The 25708-nt window shown below is 52.7% G+C and overlaps 1 protein-coding gene across 1 annotated transcript in view; it reads right to left on the bottom strand.

Annotated features, from left to right (window-relative positions):
* Window positions 1-278: 278 nt before the first annotated feature.
* IFT43 (intraflagellar transport 43) overlaps window positions 279-25708 on the bottom strand; it is an 82578-nt gene continuing 57148 nt past the window's right edge. The window contains exons 4-9 of the mRNA XM_053673410.1: window positions 23038-23070; window positions 22358-22404; window positions 1833-1905; window positions 1503-1578; window positions 784-846; window positions 279-620 (exon numbers count right to left, since the gene is read on the bottom strand). Coding sequence (XP_053529385.1) covers window positions 501-620; window positions 784-846; window positions 1503-1578; window positions 1833-1905; window positions 22358-22404; window positions 23038-23070 — 412 coding nt within the window. The 3' untranslated portion in view covers window positions 279-500. The remainder of the gene's footprint in view (window positions 621-783; window positions 847-1502; window positions 1579-1832; window positions 1906-22357; window positions 22405-23037; window positions 23071-25708) is intronic.

Genomic DNA, 25708 nt, shown 5'->3' with positions numbered 1-25708 from the left:
CGCTCCTCAGCAGGCAGCAGCTTGCGACTTCCCATGTCCCTGTGTCCAGGTGCTTACAGGCAGATGCTCCGGGGAACTACTGCGGCCTCTGCGGACGGAACAGCTTGCGGGAGGAGTGCCAATCCTTTGCTCCCTGATCTAGCTTTCCCTCATGCTCTTCCTTCCATGATGGGGAACGTGCCCATCACATTGTTCAAAATCTGCTTCCTTCGCTCTTGACAAATCTTTCCCAAGAGTGCACTGGAAAGAAATGAAGAAACAGTTGCAGAAAAAAGCAATTTATTACAACTGAATGATCCAAAGTGGTCTCCTGAAAATAAATATTTTTATCGCAAAAATATCATATATTTATTGCATATTTATATGAAATATGCAAAATATGTCATATAAAAATCCTAAGCTGCTTGCAAGCTTCTTTTAGTTTTAGGCTTACAGCCGTTTCAAAAGTCCGAAGCGGAGGTTACTGTGTGCAGGACGAGTGGCTGTTGTGCCCCACGGGCTCAGGTGTGTGCAGACTGTCCCACAGGGTCCTCCTTCTCTGTCTGCAGCAGGTCCCACTCGGTGAGGAGCTCTGAGGACACCTCAGTGTAGAGATGGTCCCAGTCCCAGCTGACGTCATCCTGCCGAGAGAGGTACTGCTGGGTGAGGCACAGGAAGGCTTTTCCCTGCAGTCACAGGCCCCCTCCCACACCCATCGCCAGGGAGGCAGAGGTTGGCCCGGGGAGCCAGCTGGTTATAGGAACAACTGGGCTGAGGGAGCGAGAGGCTGCTATTGCCACTTACTTCCCGAACCTCCTGCTCCGGCGCGAGGACTTTGGTGAGGAGCTTCAGGTCGATCTCTCCGTCCTGTGAACAAGGGAGAAGAAAAGGGCTGTGTACCTGAAGGGGCCTTTGGACAATTATCTCTCGAAAAGTGAGAAGGATCAGGTGGTGGTAGGACTTCCCAAGCCCAGATTTGCAGGAATATGTTCTCAAAGAGTAAAAATGGGAGTGGACCACATGACCACTGAGGGAATGCTAGGAGATCCTACAGGCTGGGCATCCTCAGAGGAAGGTCAGCATCGGGAGGGCAGGGCATGATAGCAGCATATGCCTGGGGCGGCCGGTGGAGCCACTGACCCCAAGCTGGGTTGTGGGTTTGTTCCAAGCTGGGGTGTGTGCAAGAGGCAACCACCCAATGCATGCCCTCAGGTGAGGGTATTAAAAAATAAATAGATAAAGCTCGGTAGTGTCAGACAACTGGGCTTTGAATTCCAGCTTTGCCACTAAGTAGATGGATAAATCTTGGTCAACCTCTCCCATGGAAAGCCATGGGAACAGGCGGGAGCCTGCACTGAGAAACTCGGGATTATGTTGGGCCCGGAGATGCTGGAACAGCCAAGGACCATGCCTGCGGCAAAGGCCCTGTTGCCAGGTGGCCTCAGAGGCCCACAGAGGCGCGGAGACATCCCTAACGGTGCAGCCTGGAGCCCACCTCTCAATGCAGAGGCCGTTCCACTCACCAGGGTCTGGAAGGCTGCATACTTCATGAGGTCATTGTCCAGGTCACGGTAGGTCATCACCCGGTTCACCTGGACGCTGCGGGGCAGATGGAATGTGAGGATAAACCACAGGCAGGACCAGTTCCAGGAGTGCTGCTGGGCCACTGTCCCCCGGGCCTCCTGGGCAGCTGGGGAAGGCCCAGAACGGGAAGGAAATGTCTAATAAAATGGGAACCCAGGGCGGGAGCCCATCACCAGAAGCATGTGGGTCTGCACTGGGGGGCTGCAGCACTGGAGTGCGTGAAGACCTGCTCCCTGCCTCCCTCCAGCCTCGTACCTAATGTAATGTACCTGGGAGGGGCTGCCACCTGCAAAACAAAGTCTTCTTCCTGTACTTCTTCCAGATCCGGTATAACAAGAATATCTGCAATAAGAAGAGGCAAAACTGTCAGCAGCATGAACAGGGATCTCGCCTGTTGCTTCATTTACTACTGACTGCCCTCAACATGCCAGCCACGGGGCTCTAGGTTGGGGCTACAATGGACACTCAGATGCAGTCCCTGCCCTGTAGGGGCCCTCAGGCAAGGACTGTGGGGCTGAACGAGAGCTGCGCATTAGTCAAAGGTAGAACGTCGACAATGCCCGAATCCTGGGCTTTACCCCAGAGCCAGCTGGGATAAAGGGACCTCCTGGGTAGGGCTCAGGCATCTGCACCTTTCCCTAAGATTTCTTCGGCGATCCTGATGTACATTCCAGGTTTTGGGTCTCCCAGGAGAAGTGTAAAGAAATGAGGAGAGAGTCCCAGACAGCACCTGGGGAAGTGCTTACATTAAAGGAGAGGGAAGAAGAGGAGTCGGTAAGTGAGCCTGCCATGGCCAGGGATGGAGGGACCGAGGCGGCGGTGCCAGGAGGCCAATGTCACCGTGAGTGCAGCTCCTCGGACCGAGGCCCACACGTGCACTAGCTCCTCACGGTCTTGGTGGCCTCGAGCCCGCATCTGAAGGTCGTTTTTCACCTAATGGCACAACCAGGCCCCCTGGCAGTGTATCGGCGATCGGGGCCTCCGCTCCCCAGATCTAACATAAAAACGGTGCCGATTCCACAGAGGACGCGTCTTGTGCTGCCACACAGAGACCACCCTTCTAGGAACTCCCCATGTGAGACAGACCTCCAGACACAGAAGGAGACCCAAGGCCAAGGCTTCCACCCGTCTAACAAAGTCATGCAAACACAGAAAGGCAGACGGCAGATCACTTAATTATGGCGACTGGCGGGGCACAGAAATAGCCCGTCTCCTCCTGGGGACAACCCAACACGCTTCGGAAGTAGTTCCTTCCCAGATGAGTCTCGCTGACTGGCGAGGGGCTTTCTTTGTTTTCACCAGACTGCAGAGAGGGGCAGAGTGAGCGAAAAGGCCAAGTGCACTCAGAGAGCCCAGCACTGCCCAGGCAGCTGCAAATGCTAAAGGGAGGAGAAATCCCGGGAGGAGAGAAGAGTGAGAGCTTCGTTCTTGCTTCCAACAACTGAATCCTGTTTTACTTTGAAAAGAGACGCAGAATCACTTTGAGAACAGCGGGAAGACGCTTGCCACTTTCAGGCTACTCTGGGTTTAGACTGTGATTGCTCTCGTCAAGCGAAGCCCAGAATATGTATCAGTTCCAAGCCTGGTATCTTTATCATTGCTTCAGCCTGGGGGTTACAAATGCCGTAGCTGGAAAAAGAGAAAGCATGCAAGGGAAAGGCAGAGAACAGGACAGAGAAAGAGACAGGTGGAGAAAGAGAGTGGTTAAAGGGATAAAATAAAGAGAAACGGCTGACAGGGGAAGCAGAGAAGACGCACACACCACCCCCAAAATGATGAACCCCACCCAGCAGGTCTGGAAAAAAGCTGTTCAGAGCCTAGACGGTCTCTTTCTCCTGCTAAAGAATTAGAGATGGAACTCTCTAAGATTCCATTTCTTAGGCTAACAGAAATTTAGCTTTCTCATACACTCTCGCCCTGCATGATGAACACTCCGTGGCGAGGGCTGCGGCTGACTGCTGTCTGCAGCCCCAGGTGGGTGGGGCTCCCAAGGCTGGGGCGACGGCACAGGCCCCGCAGTGGGGCAGGGGGGACGCTGGCGGTGCCGTGTGTTCCCAGTGGTGTGACAGTTTTGGAGCGTGCCGGTCAGCTGCTCCCAGCTCTCCTCAGATGTGGAGTCCAGCCTGAGATGAATATTCAGAAGTCGCTAAGAAAACACCCCATGCTGAGCTCAGGGCTCAGGACAGGGTCTTCCCCAAGTCCCCTTCCCTGCACAACACAAGCATTTGCGTCCTGTCAACTCTGCCCGGCTCCGGCCCGCTCCGAGGAGCCGCACTGCAGTCCGGTGTCCACGCTGACTGCCCCCAGGCTTCTAGCTTCCTCCCCGCCCCCTCTTCCAAATGTGCGCAGAGGAGTGTGGGGCTGGCCCATCTGTGACGGATCAGAGGTCAGTTCGGGCCTCGGCCAAGGGGCCTCTCAGAGTGGCACTGGTGGGGCTGGCCACACAGTGGGACTTCTCTCTAATTGGAAGCCTGGTGCCCAGCAGAACCCGGTGAACCGCCAGAGTGGGGCAGAGCCAGCGATGACAGCCAGGCCAAGGCAAGCCGGAGCGTTCCGGTGCAGTGACAGCTTGAGCCGTCGCAGCAGAGTCAGGCCGTCCAACTCCCAGGCCCCAGTGGAACAGGTGGCCGTGGCGCAGGCTCCGGGCAAACTACACAGAACTTTACAATTTTACAGCTTCTGATTTAAAATCACAGACAATTGCTCGCTCATGTTTACATACTCTGTTCCTGGGAATTTTGGTTCTTTCTCTCCTTCCCTCCAACCCCCCAGCCTACACACATACCATGAACAAACCTAGAAAAAGAAAATGGACTTGAGAAATCCACCGCTTCACCAAATCACCTGCATGGAATGATCTGGCGCTGCCTGCAATCAGCACGGCCACTTGCCTGCAAGTCTGGACCAGTGACCCAGTTTGCTTCAGGCTGTCAAGCTCAATGTTCAAAGGCACACAGTTTTAATACAGGCAACAAGAGGAATTCAAGAGTCTGCCATAGTACTACTGACAAACTGCCACTATTTTTAAAAAACTAATAATCAGGCTAACTTTACTGTCATTTTCTCCTATGCAGCTAAAAAGGGAAGAACTTTAACAAAAAAGATGAGTTAGTTAAGTACATGGGCAGGACGGCTGACTTCGAGTCCTCCGTGTACTGGCTGTGTGACTGGGTCCTCTGGGCCGCAGCTTCTTCATCGTAAAACTGATACAGTTATATTGAACTCTATACAGTTGCTGTAAGTATTAAAGAGAACAATCTTCATAAAATGCTAAGTGCTGTGCTATTCTTATTCATTTAACAGATATAACATTGAGCATGGGACAGATGATAGGGCTCTACCTTCCTTCCCTCATTTTCTCCTGCCCATTTTCCAGATGAGAACACTGAGGCTGAGGACCATTATGCAGCCTGCACAAGGGAAAACCATTAACAACACACAGAACCCATTTCCAACGCCAGTCCGACTGCACCCGCAAGCCTGTCCACAGCCACCTGTGCCTTCGGAGCTGCTGCCTCCAGTGGAGCAGCGAGGCTACCGCCTGCAGTCAAGTAGCTTTCACTCTGCCGGAGACTCGGGGTCCTCTGTTCTTGGGTATTTCTCTAGATACCGACAACCATAAATGAGCCGACTCTCTCCCTCGTCTTATGGCCTGACTCGCTACTTTCCTACAATAAGGCCCCACGGAGCAGAACGAGAGCATGGCAGAGGGCCCCGGGGACTCACTCTCTGCCACCCTTGGTAATTACACCAGTCCCAGGGAGAGGGAGGTGGCCGGGCTCCTGGAGCAACCCCAGGGAAGGGGAGGGTGGCCGGGACTGCCCCTCCAGTGCATGGGAGTGGGCACCCTCAGCCCTCAGCTCAGCCAGCAGGCGGCACCCCCCACGCAGGCCACCATCCTCACGAAGACCGTCCACTCTCTCCCAGCTCCGACACCTCAGACTGAACGAGCTTTCTTCGGGCTGCGTTCCCCACCTCTCACGTTGGCCTCTTATCTCACGCACTGTTCAACCGGCTCACCTGCCCCGCAGGCAACCCAGTTAACCATATGCTGGGGAAACGGCATTTGTTCGCTCATTCATTCATTCATTCATTCATTCATTCATTCATTCAAGGAATACTGACTGAGCACCTACTATGCAAAAGGCACCAGGCTCAATGGCACCAGTAACACCAGCAAATGAAACAGACGTGGCCCTCGTCTTCGTGGAGGACCGGTGCAGTGGGAGACGGCGAGGAAGTAAATTCAAATACGTACCGTTTCGGACACTAACTGGATTCTATGGCTAAAAGTAACAGGGAGACCTCACTGTCTTATTTTTAAACATAAACGTAACATCACGTCACAGGCGCTAATAAATTTAGATGCTGCAGAAAAGTTCACAATGAAAAACGTCCTTTCCTCATATGAGCCCCAGTTGTCCCCCTAGAGGTAATCACTATTAATTTCTGGGATATACACACTGAAAAGAATCTATGCAGCACACACATCCTTTAAAAAAATGTGCGCAAATGGAATCACTTTGCATACACGTTGTTCTGCAGCTTGCTTTTATCCTTCCTGATTCTATACTGATACATCTTATTCTTTTTTTGAAAGATCTTATTTATGTATGTATGTATGTATGTATGTATGTTAGAGAGGGGGAGGAAGGGAGGAAGAGAGGGAGAGAAACATCCATGTGTGGTTGCCTCCTGTGACCACAGGGGACCTGGCTCTGAACCCAAGCATATGCCCCAACTAGGAATCGAACCGGCAACCCTCTAGTTCACAGGTCGGCACTCAACCCACTGGGCCACACCAGCCAGGGCAACATCTTATTCTTTTAAGTGACCACCTAGTATTATTGAATGGATGCTCCATAATGTATTTTTCTAATCCAGTCCAGAGAGGATCTAATTTAGAAGTTGGGGGGTGGAGTAAGGTGAGGGGTCAGGGAAGCTCCCTGAATTGGGACAATACAAATGAAAGTAAAGGACTCAGCCAGGCGGGGGGGGGGCACGTGCAATGACACGGGACACTGTGAGGCGAGTAGACTGTGCACCACTGAAGAAACAAGGCCGGGGCGGAGCGGTGGGGACGAGGCAGCGGAGAGGCTGCCCGGGGCCGGGTGAGGAAGGTCCGAGTCAGCCAGCCCGGAAACGTGGGCCGGGCGCCTGTTTCCACAAGACCCCTCTGAGGCACACAGGCGGGACCAAGACGGACGGAGTATGCCAAAGCTGCAAGGGTGTCTACACGTAAGAAAGACTAAATGAGCAGCAGAAGAATCCCTTCCTTTGTGAGTCATCTCAGAATCCAGCGGGCAGAATTCTAAGCTTGCTGCTGTGTCCTTCCCTCATTCTCGATGCCAGGCCCCAGGGTAGGCCTCACTACCTTTCAGTGGACGAAGTGAAACTGGCCCTCGGCCTGCCCCCTAGGTGGAAAACTGTCCAGGGGCAAGGACCACAGCCCTGTCACTTCCGCATTCCCAAGGACTGAAGGACAACTGCACAAAACTGAACCGACAGATGCCGCTCTGGTCTGAAGTCACACACAGGGAGGAGCCACGCCGACCTTCTCCCCATCACTGCAATCAGAGCGAAAGCGCTACGGGACCCTGGAGCTGCCTGGTGCGCTCCTTTCACGGGAACAGCCCAGAGCGACCTCGGCTACTTCCTGGGTTCCAAACCATCCTAGCGAAGGCTCGGCCTCCCTCGGGAGCTGCTCCTGCTGGGAAGGGTCCCTGCGTAAACAAGGAAAAGCGGAGGAGTGGGGACAGGGGTGCAGAGGAGGTGGCAGTCAAACGTGGTCAGCACAGACTTCCATCCTGAGGCCAGGCCGCACAGCTCTCCACGGCTGTGTTTTTTTCTTGGATCTCTAGGGTGTCCCACTGTGTAATCGACTCTCTGGGAACCCCTCATAAAGGCTTGTTAATGCAGTAGGAGCTTATTTCAAAGAGAAAGATTATCGCCAAGTGGGAAACTCACGATGATGCCAGAACACTGGTCTGCCAACAAAGCTACCCGACAACCAACTACCAGCTGAAACCACAGAAGTAAATGCAGAACGTTTACATAAGTAATGGAGATAAATAATGGAAATGCATGGGGGTCCCAGGAGGATCAATTCCAACTGCTTTCAAAAACGTGCAAAGCAGCCACGGCCCTGGAACACACTCATCACGGACAGCATCATCACATCGCACGTAAGACGCCAACTCCCCGCCAGGCCCCAGGGGAAGCCCCTCTGAGGCCCCACAGTCGCAGCCTGCCTCTGCCCACGAAGGCGGCCCCACTCTCCTCGATGCTGTGACAGCTGTACTCCAACTCAGCTGCTGTTCGCCAGTCTGGGTTTAACTGCAACAGAAAGTGGTTTCTCAGACTGGACGCGGTTGGAAATGAGTGCCCCTGAGCATTACTCAGGCCCATCACCTGGAGTGGAAGCCAAGTCCGGCGGGAAGGAGGGGACAAAGAAAGCACCCCAGTCCAGCCCGTGTGTCCCACAGGGCGCTCTCCTCTGTGTCCCTTTAGGTTTTTGCTGATTTTCTTGGTCGGAGCTTTCTGAACGGAAGCTCCTGGTCACATGCAGAAGAGTTTCTAGACAGCTAAATAAAGACCGTGCTACACTCCAGCACTTTCTTACCTGACACTTAGTAAATAACTCAAGTGGCTGGCCTGCCTTGTCGGGTTCCTCGGCCCCTCTCACTCTGACCACAAACTGAGCTCCCAACCACAAAGGCCCTGCCTGGTCACGTGCAGTCCCTTCCCGGGGCTGCCTTCCCGCTCGGTGCCCGGACCACCACGCAGCATCCCCCAGCCGCCGAGGGCTCACGCCCAACCATCCACGGCCAAGTTCCACAACCAGTCCACACAGAAGGAATCGGGACATGCTGCTTAAGGACACCCCAAACGACCCCTACTTCTGTGCCCAGAGTCGGTGGACCTCAGCAGGGCCGACCGGCCACAGGAAACAATGTCCATGGTTTGGGGAAAACGGCAACTGTACACCGGGGATCATTAGAATTTTTCTCTGCAGCTGCAAAACTTTGTTTTACTGAACACTGTTACCTCCTGCATCACGTATGGGGAATTTTAAACAGGCAAATGGAAGAAAGTCTGATTGAAGATGAAGTTAAGTGAAAGAAATTGGTCTCATTTAGCCCATGACAGGATTCATCTGTGTTCCCAAGTCCACTGAGGTGGCATCATGGACGTTTCATATTCATGAGCTGCGGCGACACTGTGTCCCCTCATTTACAAAGAGCCGTGTTCAGCAAATTCTGTCCCTGTGGACACTCCGTGCATTTCATGGTCTTGTCAGAGAGACATCAAACGCTCCAGTAACCAAATACCAGAAAATGGCTTTAATTAGTGGATCTCAATCGTATAAATAATTTTTTTCTAAAAGAAAAAAAAATGGAGAATTTTTAAAAGGGAGAAGAACAGGGGAAAGCAGTAGGCAACAGGCTTCAAACACCCGAAGGAACAAGGGAAAGAGACGGTCTCAGCCGCTCCTGAGGGAGCCCTGGCCCAGCACAGTCGGCCCCCTGCTCTCGGAGCCAGGGTTCGAGGGGCAGAGACCTGTCTGCAGGGCCCTGGCAGGCCCACTTATGGAGACCTACGCCTCGTGATGATACCCGACTGAAGCCGGCTCCAGCCTGCACTCGTTACAGCCAGAGGAGGAGAAAGGCGGAGGAGAAGAGCACCTGGAAACGGTGATGCTGGCTAGAGAGCCAGGCTGTAAAGGCTGAGCAACGACTGGCCGTGAGCAGAACGCAGAGCCCACGACGCGGCCGAGTGTCTGTCTGGGAACAGGTCCCGGAGGAGATGTGCGACAGAGAAACAGCGAGGAGATGCCCCATCGGAGGGACCATCTTGGGTTTGCTTGGTTTTTCGGATCGGTGTCCCCCAGGGTGAAATGCCTCCATGCTCCCGCCAAACCGAATCTCCCCTGACGCTGCTGCAGAAAGATCACAGACCTTAGAATCTAAATAGCTGATTGCCCTTTGCAGCCCAGAGCTACAGGGACTCTCCTGGCTGGCGATGGGTTGAACAGGAAACCTGGGACTGATTTCAGATTCTGAGACAAGCCAGGCCTCAGCACAGCGTGGTGCTGGCTGGTTCACGAGCGGAGCAGGGGCTCTGTGTGAGAGTGGCGACTCAGCTCATGCGACCTCACAGCGTGAGAGTCAGATCTCACGGACTGCCCACAGAGGGACGTGGGCACATTTCTGAAGGAGCCATGAATGCAGCTCCCCAGGACGAGATTTTCCCCATCACCCCAAGTCCATTGAGCGCTATCTAAGAATCTGTATCAACCACGCAAGGGGCAGGAGCCTTTCAAGCAATTCAAAGGTGGTGCTCGCGAGAGACAAGTACGGGCCAGCAAGGATTCTCTATGGGGAAAGGTCCCACTCGGCCCAGGAGCCGGACACTGGGAGGATCCCAGTGTCACCTGCCGGGGTGACCTCTAGGGAACATCGAATCACTGGTTACGGAAGTTGAAGGAAACAGAACAGTGAATGGGGATGCTTCCCGTGGTGGTTCCAGCTTTAATCTGTTGCGATGTGTTCAGAGAAAGTAGGGGTAAAGGACTGAACGAGTTTAGAGGAACGAGTGGCTGGAAGGGATGGAAACTGAGGAATCTCTCCTCTCTTCAATACGGCCCGAGATGAGTGACACGATATTAATGTGACAGAAAACAGCTTCTCAGAGCCGCCAGTAGGAGCATGTCAGAAACCGGGCATATCTGATTCTATTTCATCCTCCTCATGTTACACTAAAAAACAAGACAAACTACACCGCTTTTATTCTAAATCCTTGGTTTTGTATTTTCTTATATATATTTATTAAAAAAATGCTGCTTTGATCGGTGACACCCCCCCCAAAACGCTGCTGAGCAGGTCCCCCTGTGCGAGGCCACTGCCGGTGACAGCCCGCTGGTTTTGATCACAGCCCTTCCCAGTCGGGTTTTCACAGGACAGACGCGGAGTCTCACCGCGGCCGCTCTCCTCAGATGGAAACGGAGGGGCGGGGAGGACGGGTCCCGAGGGAGCGGCACGACAATCACGGGCTGCGTGGTGCTTTCTCTGTCCCTCCGCTGCTGCAATTTTCAAAGGCGTCTGCCTCGGGCACTTTTAAATGATGGTGTCTGAGTTCTGTAATCATCTTTCAAGAACTTTCCCTTAAAGGGTCTTTTAGGTGAGCCTAGTCTGTCAACCACACTTATGGACTCAGGAATCATCCTCAGTGTGTGTCCCATATACACAGACAAGTACACACACACACACACACACACAGAGAACATCTGTGAATTTTGGGAAAGCTGGCAGAACCTAAAGCCAGATCAAGTTCATCTCTTGCTGGCGTCAAGGGGTCCACTACACCTCTCCCCGAGATCAACGCTCTGCCTAGACTGGGTCCTTCTCTAGGAGCTAATTTCCATGCGTGACATGGCGGAAGGAAAAGACTTCTCCACCTGCGGCTACGTGACGTGCTGTGTCCACCCGCGGGTGCACAGGCACGCCTTTCCCTTCCCGCCCACCGAGGTGCTATCCGGCCATCAGTCTTCAAACTCGGTGCACTGTGGCTGTTCAGGAGCACACACACAGCCACCGGTCACCCCAGGCCACAGCTTGCTGTCACTTCGGTTTCAAAGGCTATTTGGTGCAACTCTACAACTCTGTCTTTTCTCATCATAAAGGCCATTATGGCTCTTTATACAGACTCCCCCCATTTAAACTGACACCCTAGAACACCACGCTTCCATTTCTTTCCAGTCAAGTAAAAATCTAAGCGCTCCAAGACCTCCCTGGGCAGCGGTCCTCATCACGACGAGCCTGCCTGCATTCAGGTCTCCCTTCTCTCGCTCCTTGTCCATCCAGTCCCTTCAGTGCGGTGGGGAAGTGCGTGGGCCCCTCCTGCAAAGCTGGAACACTGCTTGCAGTCTTACCTAGGACAGTCGCAGGAGTAAACGGGACTGGTTTTGTCCTATCCTGACATGGTCTTCTGTAGCCAACCAGACAGAATCCAAGGAGATACGAAATAAATACCTGACTTCCATATCGATTGCAGGGATAGTCGGCTGTCTTTGATTTTTGTCGGTGCTTAATGTTGGCCGATTTATTATTAATCGAATTCCTCCGAACACACTACCACACGACACACTGCTGTCGGAGTTCTCTGAGTCCCTGGAAGGGTCACGCAATCTGCTTCACTCACGACATGCAGGGCACACACGGCGCAAGGCCTCCGGTGACGTTCTTCCCCTCCCAGCTCTTCAGACGGAGTCGTGCAGGTAGGCTGCTCACAGGCACAGAGGAAACGGAACCCCAGAGGCCACTGTCAACTGCATTTCAGGCAGAGATGTTCGTGGTGGTCTGAAAAGTCTGATGTGACCTAGAGGTTTCAGAGCACCACTGGGGGCACAAAGCATCTGTCCCGGCTCCGCCAGCGAGGCAAGAGGCCTGGACAAGACTCCGGGCTGCGCCTGCACCAGGGTAAGGTAGAGGATGGCCGAGTTCCCCTCTTCAGAGGACCCAGCATGGGTGCCAGAACTCATTACCTAAAAGCGGTCTCAGTGAATTTGACAGAAGAGAAAGCATAACAAGAAAGAGAGGAACAGTCAAACCTGGAGATTCTGCTTCATGGCACAGAACTCTAAAGACCTGGTCTCTGGCTTTTCTCTGCTCAGCCCGGGTGTTGCTGCAGACCAGACCTCACAGTGAGAGGTGCGGCCATGCTGAGGATGCGGGCCAGCAGGTAAATCAGGAAAGGAGAGCAAATAGGCAACAGGTGCTGAAAACATCAGTGGAGACAAACTTCCTCAACAAGCAGGGCTGGGAAAAGAACCTGCCACCGTCGCGGGGGGCGGGGGGGGGCAGCGAGAGCAGAGTGACTAGGAGTCAGTCACAGAGACCACCCGACCGCCGGCTCCACCGCTTCCAGCGGTGGTGTACGGGGCAGCCGGCTTGTATTGGCTTATGAGAGCCAAAGGTGAAAGCCCCAGGAATTTTGCCCATGGGCTGTTAAACATAAACATTAATGAAGATTAAATTATATATCCTTATCGTGAAATAAATTATATTAAAAAACAGAGGTAACGCTCAAAACCCACCACTTCCTCAACTTTACTGCAGGTAACCTGACCCACCTCTTGGAATCATTTGCATGTACTGTGGCAGCGGGGTGAAAAGGCGATCAACGGCGTGCCGCTGCCCGTCTCCTGCCAGCTCGGCAGGCGGTGCCGGCACGTCGGGAACCGGGTACCAACCGACCACGGCGGGGCGGGGGCGGCGTATCTGCACCACAGAAACCCGCAAACACCACCAGTGAGGAGCTTTCCCCGAGGAGCTGGCTGCGACACAGAGCAGCCCCCCCACTCCACCCCTTATCTGCAGGGGACACGTTCCAAGGCCCCCGTGCACGCCTGAAACTGTGGGTGCTAGCGAGCCCTAGGCAAACTTCGTTTTTCCCTGTACGTACACATCTACAAAAAGGTTTGATTGGTGAACTAGGCACAGTAAAAGATTAACAACTAATAATAAAATAGAACAATTGTAACAATACACCATAATAAAGGCTACGTAAGCGTGGTCTCTCTCTGGCAGCTGGTCTGATAGCAGAGACAGCCTCAAAGTGACTCACGTAGAGAAGGCGGCACAGATACACTGGGCAGAGGGAGGACTCAGGTGCTGGGGGGGGGAACGGGAAGAAGCAAGATGTCGCCGCGCTACTCAGAACAGTGTGCAATTTAAAACATGGTTTTTAAACTTATTTTTCAAGATTTCATTTATTTTTAGAGAGAGGGGAAGGGAAGGAGAGAGGGAGAGAAACACTGATGTGCCAGAGAGACATCTCGATCGCTTGTCTCTCACACACCCCCAATCAGGGAGGGACCTGGCCTGCAACCCAGGCATGTGCCCTGACCGCAGGAATTGAACTGGCGACCTTTCAGTGCACAGGCCAGCACTCAATCCACTGAGCCGCCCCAGCCAGGGCTAAAACTGATGAATTTTTTATTTCTGGAAGCTTCCACTGACTATTTTTGGACTCCAGCTGGCTGTGGGTGACTGAGACCACAGAGAGCAAAAGCACAGATGAGGGGGACGTCTGTGTACCAGCACAGCACTACTTACTAGTCTCGTGACTTCGGTGAGTTACTTAACTTCACCGGCTTCACCTGCCTCCTCTGTGAAAGGGCGGTGATCAGCCTCCGTCCACGCAACGGTGGGAATCTACTGAAGTATTGCAGGCGGAGCGGCGCAGTGCTGGCTCTCGGTGGATACTTAAACGGTAATGATCAATAGCGTTTCTTAAATGATTCACTTCTTTTCAAAAGTCTTACTCAGCACCCCATAAACAGAACAAAGCTTAGCAAAGCACAGAGACAAAAGAGAGGACAGCCAATCCTTGGCCCAGTGAGCCCCGCCCCCACCCCGACTGTGGGTGTGTTTCTAGCCAAGGGGCTCCTGTGCATGTTTGCGTCAGGGAACGGGAGACAGGCACCGGTTTAGAAGGACCTTAGCATTAGTTCTAGTGACTTTGAATTTAAAAAGACAAGTTGATTTTAAGGAACATTATTTAATTTAAAAAATCAGTGCTGCTTAGAGTAGTTTTCAAAAATTAGAGAAGCAAAGGAACTAGGTTTAGGGACCTCTTGAGAAGCCCCGCGTGCTGTACTGAGCCTAAGGAAGGAGTGCTAACATAATGGAACACTGTTCTCACTCAGCGAGGGACAGGAATTGAGACATCAGGGTTCCGATTTATTCGTACTTAAACAATTCTTTCCACTTTCCCTTTCTCTGCATTAAAGCAGTTTGGGCTCCGAATGACCGCTATTTGCAGAAAGGATGAAGGATACGGCAGGTGGATTAAGCAAAGAATGAGAAAGAACCCGAAAGAGTCAGAAAGCCCGGAGACAGTCATGAATGGGAAGGGGGGGCGAGGGGGGGCGAGAGAGGGCGGCGGGCGGAGGGGGTGGAGCGACAGCCCTCTACGATAGCGAGTTTCTAATTCCACCGACAGTCTAGCATCTCCCATCTCATCCAGCCTCATTGCTTGGCTGTGTTCAGCCACTTTTACCTATTTTCCCTGTTGACACGGATAGAAAATTGAGCAATTACCCTTAAACTCGGGGCTCTCAGATCATCCAGATTGCTACACTCACAGCATTAAGTCCCCAGTTGCCTCTGGCTAGAAGTGGCTCAACCCAGCTTGTCCTTTAGGAATTAAACACTTTTTGGTTGGCCATAGGGTTTATTATTCCTAGGGTTTGAGATACTCGATTCTGTCAAAACTGGACCTGGGGAATGCAATGAGCACAGCCCCCTCCAGTGGGGACTGGCCCGTCTGAGAGGCACTGGGAGCTGCCAGGAGGAGGGAGGGGCAGTTCCACCCACAGTCCCAGCCACACCTGGTGCAGGTGCTGTATGCAAGCAAGAGCTAATCCTTTTTTCTCAGCCCGTTTACAGAGACGTTCCGCTTTCCAGGGCTGTATTTTGGGGCTCACGAGTTCATTCTTAACTTGTATTTAACTCTGAGATAAACTTTGAAGATGAGTCCGTATCTAATTGTGTTTTCACAGATTATCTCAGTTTGAATGCTGTTCTTGTTGTTGTTAAATATTTATTTGTTTTTAGAGACAGGAGAGAAACATCAGTGTGGTTGCCTCTCACGTGGCCCCCACTGGGAACCTAGCCAGCAACCCAGGCATGTGCCCTGACTGGGAATCGAACCGGGGACCCTTTGGTCAAAGGCCCAAGCTCAGTCCACTGAGCCACACCAGCCAGGGCTGAATGCTGCTCTTCTTGAAAAACAAAGAACTGTTCTCCTATTTATGTGTCTCTCAATGTTCCTCCTTCGAGTTTCACATCCTACCCAGAGTTTACATTCTGAGCGCTGGATGTTAGCGCTGGAAGAGACCAAACAGGCCTGGAAATGCTTCTGGGACTAGAGAGGTGGCAGGATTTTGCACTTGCTGTCTTCTCTGCTGGGGTCTCCCCGCCCGACTTCCAGCCCCACTGCTGGCAAGTCTATCTTCCTTCAAGTTGAAGTTTAAGTCACTTCTTCAGAGTGGCCTTCCCTCATCACCTGATTCAAGTCAGTGGACTCGATCGCAATTTGTCCTCACTTTGTGGTCCGACTCCTGGTCTAGTCCCTGCTTCCAGACTAGACTGCAAGCCGCATGCGGACACGGACTAAGAGTGCTGTGCTCACCATCACATCCCCAATGCCCAGCCCTAGGCATCACACACAGCAGGCAGTCAACGAAGGGTGGTTCAATGAACAAATGAACGAAAGAATGACCTACCCAAAGTCGCCTGCAGAGACTGGGTTCGATCCTATTTCAGATCTGATGCTTTTTCTCTAACCCCATCCCACCCTCCAGGACAGAAGTCAAAGGCCTTAGGACAAACCTGTAACTTGATTCCAAGAATACAAACGGGTAATCACGTCTCTAAAGGAAGACGCCCTCTATACGGTACACCACCAATCCCCTCGACCGTCGGCTGCCTTTGCCATCCTTCACACTGTGGGCTTAGCTACCTTGCTCCTGTAACGCCTTTCATCTTTTAGGTTCTATCTCTCAGCAAAATGCCAGGCCAGATCCCTGTAAGGCTTTATGAAGGAATTGTAAATCACGTCCCAAAGGCCTAATCCAGTGGGCAGGTGCGCTTTGTTCTGTTTATGAAGTGATTTTTAAAAATTCTTTATCGCTTTTTGAAATATGAATTTGAAAGCATTTAGGCCGCCACACCACCTCCCACCTGGGCTCGCCACGGGCCCTTCCCTCCGTCAGTGCCACACTTCGGCTGTTTCCGGGGCTGCGCTGTGCACCCGCCTGGCCCCACAGGCACTGGGGCTCGTGGCCTGTCATGGCCTTGCAGATGGTGTCCGTGCAGGACATGTGGCCGGCCGGCAGATCCCCAACTGCCTCTAAATATCACTCGCGCTCCGTTTCTCATCCTATAGACAAATGCACCTCCTCCTGGAAGCCCTGCCTTCTTCTTTTTCTCTTCATCTCCCTCAGAAGCCCGAGGCATCGATGGAGGGCAAGCAGCACTTCTCTTCTGCGCCTAGGCCCCTCCCCAGGGAGGCGCAACTCATCCCAGAGTGAAGCCAGGGAGGCTGAGTGCTGAGAAACCCACTGGATGGAGAGACTCGGCTCCTGAAAGCCTCCCGTCAAAGATGGGGAGGGAAGGAAGGACGTGCATCTCACCAGAGCAGAGCTGGAGTGCGAGGGCTCTCCCTCCCTCACCGCCCGCAGCATCCGGCGCTGCACTGGCCACGGGGGGTGCTCCAGAAAACCTGCCAGCTGTCCCCTTAGGATGGTGGAAGGAGACCAGCTGTCTGAGGGGAGCCCTGACCTTTTGATCATCATTTTTATTTCCCAAGATTCATCTCCTCCTTTGAGAGTGCTCACCAATCACCCGCTCCTACCAAGTACAAGGACAATGACAGCCTCTTCCCACTGCTAATGTTCCTAGCACTGACAACCTCAAAGAACCTGGATGTGATTTTTATCAAGGGAACCAGTGAGTTCCCTTACAGGTGCCCAAAGAGCTGCTTCCTGTCGCTGCCAAATGAGTGTCTAGGGATGACTCGGGGCACTCTCTCACGGACTGTCCCCACCCACTGGTTGCAAAGTGGGTAGGGCAAGGACTGTCCCTACCCACCTGAGTGCAAAGAAGCAGTCTTCACTAGCCAACCGAGTAATTCTCTGAGCAAAGATAATTCTAGAAACTAGTTATACGTAACATACGATTCCCACTGCATAATGGATTCTAAACATTCGCATACAGAGAAATGGACTAAGTCAAGTGTGAAGTGTAACATATGAACTGATTTTCCACTGAAGGACTCAGCATGACGGCACGGACGACAGATTTACGCCTGGCAGAGGCACGTCTCCTAGAAGGTAAAATCGAGAAGGGTTTTATGCTTCAAACCTCCGGAGCCAAAATAAAGGCCAAATCAGAAATTTCACGTTCTGAGGTTACGACGGAAAAAAATACTGGACGTGTTCTCTGAACAGAGGTATCTTCCCTCCTTTCTGAATGACACCGTGTTGAGTATCCTGTCGGTCAGTCGTGCTGGGCGCCCCACGGCACGGCCCCGGCAGCCGGTCCGAGCCCGCCTGGGGAAGGAGATGCCGTGCTGTCTGTTACGGCCCGGAGAGTAGGAACGAGGACTCTGAGGTCAAGACCTGTGTCCCAGTCCTGGGTAGGGCTGCGCTGCGCTGGTGTTGCGGTGGTGAGCGCAGCAACCTGCCTCGTGCCGGTGCCGTTGTTTACAAGCTGCGTGACCTTAGGCCAGGCTACCTTTTCTTGCTTGCGCCTGCTCATCTTTAACATGAGGGATAAAGAATAACCAAAATGTCCTTTAAGCGGTGAATAGATAACCAAAATATGGTATATGCATATGACTCATTATTACCAATAAAAATGAACCGGCCAACAACACAGGCAACAACCTGCATGAATCTCGCAGTCACCACAAGAAGTGAACTAAGCTGCGCAGCAGTGCACACACATACGACTTAACTTATATAAAATTCCAGAAAATGCACACCAGTCTCATCCCGACAAAAACAGACCAGCAGTCTGAGGAGGGACAGAGGAAGGAGGGGCCAGGGAGCAGGTGTGAAGCCCCAGGGGGACAGAAGTGCTCCGAGCCCTGACCAAGGGGCTGGTTCCACAGGACGCACACGGTGGGCGCCATTCAAACAGAGCCCTTTAGGTGAAGGCGCTTTACTGTGGCGTGTGAGTTAGACCTCCAGGAAGTTGGTTCTGACGCACTTGCCCGTAAACTTGCGCTGAGAAGTACACAAGGAAAAGCTGTAAAACAGGCGGCTTCGTGGCTGGTCCACGGCAAAAGTATTGGCCGCAAGGGCGACCGCAGCGATGCTGGCGAGTGCCGCAGTGCCTGCACAGAGAGTTCTCCTGGGAGAACCGGAGTCCCCGCTGAGCCGTTTTGCACAATAAGCTCTGAACCTCAGTCGCTCAGACATCCAGCGACGGGTTTGGACAAGACAGACCACACAGCTACGTGACACAGCAACAATTCGATTCCAGGGTGATGCCCGCACAGCGGCCGCCGGCACACCCTTCCCGTAGTACGCACTTCTGACGGGTGGAAACCGCGGTGTTCAGAAGGCTTTGCTGTAGCATTTACCAGTTACTCCTGGAAATGTAGCCCTTTTCACACGGTGAAAAATGGGGAGAAATAGAATTTCAGAAGTCCTGCGAAGGGAGTTGGAGAGGTCCAAGGAAGGGTGTGGAGAGGGTTGGAGAGCACCCCTTGGGTAAGCCTCCTATGGACCACAGATTTAATAAGCATCTCAGAGCTGCCGGCATCAAAATTCCCACGCACACTGCTCCCCAGCCACCTGCCAGCTTTGCCATGGCTGGCAGGGACCCTGCCCCCCGAGTTCTTTGGCACCTCCTCCAGGATGGTGACCCTGCTGGCCTGTGCAACCAATGGCTGAAGTGACGGACAACTTGTGAGGCCAGGCTGACCAGAAGTGTGGCCAGGAGCCACCCATCACTGAGCCACTGCCGCAGCCAGTTTAACACTGGCAGAGGGCATTCTAGGTACAGGTCTGGAAAAAAACACTTCGGGAACAGCAGTGCAGAATAGGGTCGCTGGGAATTATTAGTGGGTGGAGAAGTTTGGCAGCTAGAGTTTAGTGAGCACAGCTACGGAGGAACTCCTGGCCAAAAGGAATGAGCTTGTCCATAAGAGATCACGGCAAAGCAAAGAAAATGCCGAAGAATGATGAGAGTGTGCTTAGCAACCCTATCAAATCTGGGAGCGGGACTGAATTCCTGACCTCCCGAGTCTACCTTAAAACCCCTTGGGAGTGAGGTGAGGCTGAACTTTCCGGGCAACGCCCTCCCTTCCAGTCCTGAGCGCTGGCTTCGGAGGCTCTACACCAGGGTGGCCAAACTTCCGTGTACAAAACAGTCACCCAGGAGCTCACTGAAATTAATGCACACCTCGGCCCCAATGCCAGCTTCTGCTTTGTGAGTGGCCTGGGAATCCGCATTTAACCATCATCCCAGAACATCTCACAAATGTCCTATGTGGCACTCGCCCCAATCCTGTGAGGCAGCTGTACAGCACAGGTACCCACCCAAGTTTTACTGATCTACTTCCCTTCACTTTGTCGTCATGTGTGAAGGTTGGTTTGCAGAAGCCTGCAGGCCTCCACTTCCAGCCTCCACTTCCAGCCAAGACAGAGTACTTGGTCCCGGACCTGCCTTCCTACTGTCAATAACTAGGAAACTGGAGAAAACGTAAGACACAGTATTTTCAGGCAGAGGACAAGGCAGCACAGGAATGGCAGCCCTGAGGGAAGGGAGCTACGTGAGGGGGCCCTGCAGGCACCTTGGCTTTCTGTCTAGAGGTACCTCCTGGACCCTGCAGGATATGGTGGGGGGGTGCTATGCAGGAAGAGCTCCAGAAGTCTAGGTGGGCCGCACACTGCGCTGTGTGTGTAAAGGGGCAAACTGCCCAAGGCTGGGCAATGCATCACTACCAGCAATGCATCACTACCGCTGAGCGGTCCCCAGAGCTCCCATGGAGCCGGGAGGGGGTCAGCTCCACCCAGGCCAGTGCAGGGTCCTTGTTGGACAGCCAAGCACACAGCAGAGACACCTGCATGTCCTACTGTGGCGGGCTAGCTCCAGACTTGCGTTAACGAAGTTTAAACACAATTCTCAAAGTGATCAAGTTGATCGACTATACACTAACCACCTCCCAAAATGAATACATTGGGCTGTAAAGAAAGACGACAGACCCAAGTGCTCAGCCCGGGAATGTTCGCCATGGCCAACACCCAGTCGAAAAGCTGCTAATTAAGCAGCGAAGTGTGACTTGGTAACCAAAAGAAAAAAATCAGCAAATAGAAACAGATTCAGAAAAGACAAGACGATAGAATTAGGAGAAAATGACTTTGAAACAGCTACTTATAAAAGTTTCTATTATCAAGGAAAAATAAAAACATGAATAAAATATGGAGATAAATGGGAGAGACGTCTGTCTCTACACAGAAGAGTAAGTGGAGCTTCTAGAGCTGAGAAGTCAGAGACAACAAATTCCCGGATGGGCTTCACAGCAGATCAGACACTAAAGAGGAAAAACTCAGCGGCACAGCGACAGAAACTACCCAAACTGAAGAGAGTTTAACACGGACCAGAACAAAACAAAACAGAACAGAACAAAACAGCCCGTCAACGACCTGTGTGGCCATTTCCACTGACGTGACTCACACACCTGTAACTGGGGTCCCAGGAGGATTTAGAGGAGAGAAAAATGTACTCAAAGAAATAATGGCTGAAATTCTCTGAATCTGATGAAAACAATAAATCCAGGCTCAAGAAGTTCCAGTAGGATAAACACAAAGTAAGCCACACCAAGGCACTTTATAACTAAAATGCTGGAAATAAAAGATTAGAGAAAATAAATCTTAACAGCAGCCAGAGAAGAAAGACACCGCACGCAGGGGGGCAGAGAGAAGCAACGCCGCCGACTTCGACCCCTTACGGCACTGAAAGGAGAAGGAAAAGCCCGTCAGCCTGGAATTCTCTCCCTGGTGGAAAGCAAAGACGTTTCCCGACACACAAGGCCGAGAGAGCTGTGCCGGAGGACCCGCTCTACCCAAAACGTTAAATGAAGTTTTTCAGGCACAAGGAAATGATACCAGATGGAAACTGAGTTCTACACAAAGGAACAGAGTGTGGAAATGGGAAATATGTAGATTTAAAAAACAAGGCTTTGATAATTTAAGTCCCAAATATAATCTCTCCTCTCGAATAGGCTTCTTGTAAAAAGTACACACAAACTTTCGACTTTCTCTTGAGTTTTGAGCACAGGCTTCAGCTGTGCCACGGCCACTGGTCTGTTTGGCGCTGCTTCTCCTTCGGCGGCCACGCCAGCCATGGACTGACCACTAGGTTACGATGCAGAGACAAACAGAACATGGTGTCTGCCAGCGCCGAGCGTAGAGCCTGCTGGGAAGAATGATCAAGCTGACAAAGGATTAAAGTGATTTCGCCCTGGCCGGTGTAGCTCAGTGGATTGAGTGCTGGCCTGCAAACCAAAGAATCACGGTTCGATTCCCAGTCAGGGCACATGCCTGGGTTGCAGGCCAGCTCCCAGCAGGGGATGCATGAGAGGCAACCATACATTGATATTTCTCTCCCTCTCACCTTCCCTTCTCATCTAAAAATAAATAAATGAAATCTTAAAAAGAGAATTAAAGTGATTCACTCAGCTCTGTGACTACGGGCAGCTCACTTGCCCTCTCTGTACTTTAGCTCCCACAGCTCTCTAATAACAGTACTACCCCACTAAGTAGTAGTGGGGCCAATAACAGTACTATCTCATGGGGTTGTTGTGGAGAAAAAATGCTTTCACGTCTATAATCCGGCAGAGCAGTGCCCGATGTAATCAACACCTTATAAATATTAGCTCTCGTTGCTGCTATTGTTACAACCTTGCCCAGGAGGCCGCAGGAGCCCAGAGAACATCTGAGTCAGAGAGCGCGTGGGTGGGAGGGAGGGCACTTCAGAGGCGCGGTGCTCTGGCTGAGTTCTGAAGGACGAGGGGGGTTTGAAGGACGAGAAGGACCTAAAGAAGGCAGTGAGGGGCTCCGCGCAGAGGCGGCAGCACGGACGAGACACAGAGGGGGCCACCGCACGTGTTTTTGATGAGGCTGCAGCATCTCTGCCTCAGCTGCGGCCCAGGAAATGCTAGGGGGACTCGGGGACATCTCTGGAAGCCCTGTGGCCTTCCTCAGAGAACACCTTACCTCCTCCGTCATCTGATCCATCCAGGCTCTTCTGTCTGAGGCGGTGACTGCCCCCGGAAAAAGAAGGGAAAGCAGAACGTCAGTTTCAAATGCAGAAACAACCCACATTTCTACTACATCCATTCTTTCTCCCAGATGAAAATGCCTCTGAATCCACTCTCCCCATCAACGTGCTCAGACCTAACTGGGCGGCAGGGTCCGCCAAGCCTGGCCGCCCGCGCTGCAGACTGGACCATTTCGTGGGGTGGCATCGCACAGACTGCACTGTGAATGTGCCTGGAGGCATGAAATTCGATGGCCCTGACGATGCAGTCCATCTTTACCTAGAAACGTCCTTTCTCCTTTTTTCATTTTAAATTCAAGTCTTAGGAGAAGCCAGGTTTAGAAAGCTGGCACTGCTTCTGTCTGTTTCTATCAATAAAGTGGAACCCACGGGTCAGCACTCTGACACCCGGACACACAGTTCTGAAAGCCACAGGGCAGGGGACGTGCCCTGGCTGTCAAGGCCGGAGCCCAGGCCTTGGGCTAAAGCGGCAGCGGCAGCCAGGCCCTCAATTCCGTGAGGGTGACTCCGGCCCCAGCCACAGCCACACTCTCACTGGCCGTTTTTCCAATGCTGCCGGACAAAGGCTGCGCTGCTGCCCAATCACACAGGTGCCGCGACCACACTGGAAACGTACTCTTCCACTTCTTCAGAAGCCCTCCTTCCTGACCTGTGAAAAGAAAGAGAAGGTTTGTGAGAGCCCGCCCGGCTCAGGCACTGGCACAGGCGGTTGGAGAACGGGTTTCAAAAGCAGGGGTGGAGCAGCTTATGCCCAGTGCGCTGCGAGGCTGGTTCCTCTTTGCAGACCAGGCCCACAATCAGCACGAGATTACAGACACTGTAATCAGGCCTTCTCACCACCCTACCTCAGCATGACTCCACATTAAATGACTGCGTTTAAGTGCAGGCCGAGTGAGCTCGAAAGTCAAATAACACAGCCGACACAGTGCCCTCCTTTCTCTCAGCAATTAGCTGACCGATGTCTAGAGCACTTTTTTAGGGCTGAGGCCTAGGGCTCCAGCTGGAGCTGTAGTGTTAACACGCTCGGCTTCCCACAAGCAACAAGGGAGGGGCCAGCCACACAGTCCAGGCTGCAGGGTCAGAGCCCAAGTTTCCATATCCTCCCCTCAAAGGACCAGAAGCCCCCATGAGGGATGCGGGAAAGCAGTGCCCTCAAGATACTCCACGGGAACCGGAAGCCTGTTTACACACAGACACCCATCTAAGGCGCCAGTTCTCAAACTTGAACGTGCACAAGAGCCATCTGGGAAGCTTAACAGACATGCAGAGTACTGGGCCCAGCAGCGGGGATGTCTGCATCAGCTCATCTGGGGGATGTGCAGCCCAGGAACACACATCTTAAACAAAGTCCCAGTCATTCTAGTCCAAGCAGAATGCTAATGACACTCTGCGAACACTGGTCTTAGGTCTTCTGAATGAGACCGAGAAATGCTGACAATTGTTACAGGTGATGGGTACGGGGTGACCACTTTTCTACGGGTCTGAACATCTGCACAGTAACAGAGTTTTTATTTTTTATGATTTCTTTTAAGTTAGAAATCAACAGCCATGATGAGGGGGGGCCAAGGGCAGTGGCAACGTCCTAGCAGCCCAGGGGGAGGATGCCCTCAACGGTGCCGGCCCACAGAGGCTCACCGCCAAGAGCTACACTGGAACCAAATGGCGAGTCCTGCAAATTGCAGATAATCCCCCCGAAGCATGTAAGCATAAATTAAGTCCGAGTTTAAACAGACTACTTTCCATGAAATTTAGACCTCAACTGCACTAGGGAGGGAGGGAGGGAGGGAGGGAGGGAGGGAGGGAGGGAGGGAGGAAGGAAGGAAGGAAGGAAGGAAGGAAGGAAGGAAGGAAGGAAGGAAGGAAGGAAGGAAGGAAGGAAGGAAGGAAGGAAGGAAGGAATTTTGGCTGAAGTCAGAGAGGGAGAGGAGGATGGGTGGGGCAGGGTGGAAGAACAGGATGGAAGAGTTCCGAGCAGATCTCCCAGGCTGCGGTTTGGGGCTCTCAAAGGCACAAGAGACAGAGGAACTAGGGGTCGGAGGGCGAGTGGCACAGGAAGAGCAGTACAGGCCCGGAGGCAACTGCAAACGGACACGCAGGGCAGCACCGAGGTGCTGCTGGCTGACAGAGGCTTCCAGTGCTGCTCTGAGTCACAGGACGCCTAAGGCAGAGCCCAGGCAGCTGCCAAAGCTGTCTCTGCCTGGGTGGGAGGAGGGAGGGCCCTGCTCCCGACTCACTACCTCTAACTGTCACACTGAGGTTGAACTCTGGAACCCCTGTCCACAGGTCAGTCACCCGCAGAACTGACAGGTCACCAATGGCAGAAGGGCTTCAATGAAAACCGGGACAAGAGAACAAGGGGATCAAAGAGGCCAGGTAGCCTAGGCCAGCGCCCTTGTTTGTGCCCAAGAGACACATCCATCTCTGATTCCCCGCAGAAGTTAGGACTGAGCTGGTCCTTCCTAAGTGGCGGTGATTCTGTCTGAAGGAGACAGTGAAAATGCTAACCTACGGGGGAAGGCTGACTAATTGCCATTTATCCACTCAGCATCCAAAAAGGGGATGAATTTCATATTTGCCTTAATTGCTGCTGAGCCCACAGCCTGCTCCCTCTCACTCTAGGGGGAGCCAAGGCTCCTCCGGCGTCTCATTTCACCCCACAGGATGCAGCAAGATCCAAGCGGGGCCCTCAAGGATGGTGGGCCTGCCGGGGTGCCCTCAGGTGGCGTTCTCGCTCAGTCAGAACTGCTACAGGTGCCCTGTGAGCCTTCTGCCCTGCGGGGGAGACGGGAAAACGGCACAGAACGCCCTGCGCTTGATGAAGTTGGCCACTTCCAGGCCTCAGCTAGCTCACAGGTAAGCTTGGTCTGGACCACACTGCTGTGTATTTTGATTTTGCTCTGTTTTAACACGAGTATGTTGTCCAAGCTGGGAGATTTTGTACAAAAATCCAAATTTCTAAATTCTTCAAATACAAAGCCTGGCAGCCCTGGGCATACATTCCCACGTGGAGAACTCAGGGAAGCCTGGTTGCGGCTGCCCCCACCCAAGAGCTGAGCCCCCAGCACCGCCCCCCCCAACACAGGGCCGGCCACTGGCTCTTCACCACCCGAGCTGCACCGCTGCTTTTCTCGTGGACGTGAAGAGGCACGTGAAGTGTTCCCTGCGGCTACGCAAACACCAGACACGAGAAAGCAAAAGGAAGATGACGTGGGAAGCACATTTTGGGGGAATCTGCAGAGCATATTTCTTTACAGAAGGATGATTGTGAACATAATTTGTATATGCAT

The sequence above is a fragment of the Artibeus jamaicensis genome, unplaced genomic scaffold, assembly GCF_021234435.1.
Source record: "Artibeus jamaicensis isolate MK-2021 breed Jamaican fruit bat unplaced genomic scaffold, CSHL_Jam_final contig_851, whole genome shotgun sequence".
Classification (NCBI taxonomy): Eukaryota; Metazoa; Chordata; class Mammalia; order Chiroptera; family Phyllostomidae; genus Artibeus; species Artibeus jamaicensis.
This window is presented reverse-complemented; position numbering and strand designations above follow the sequence as displayed.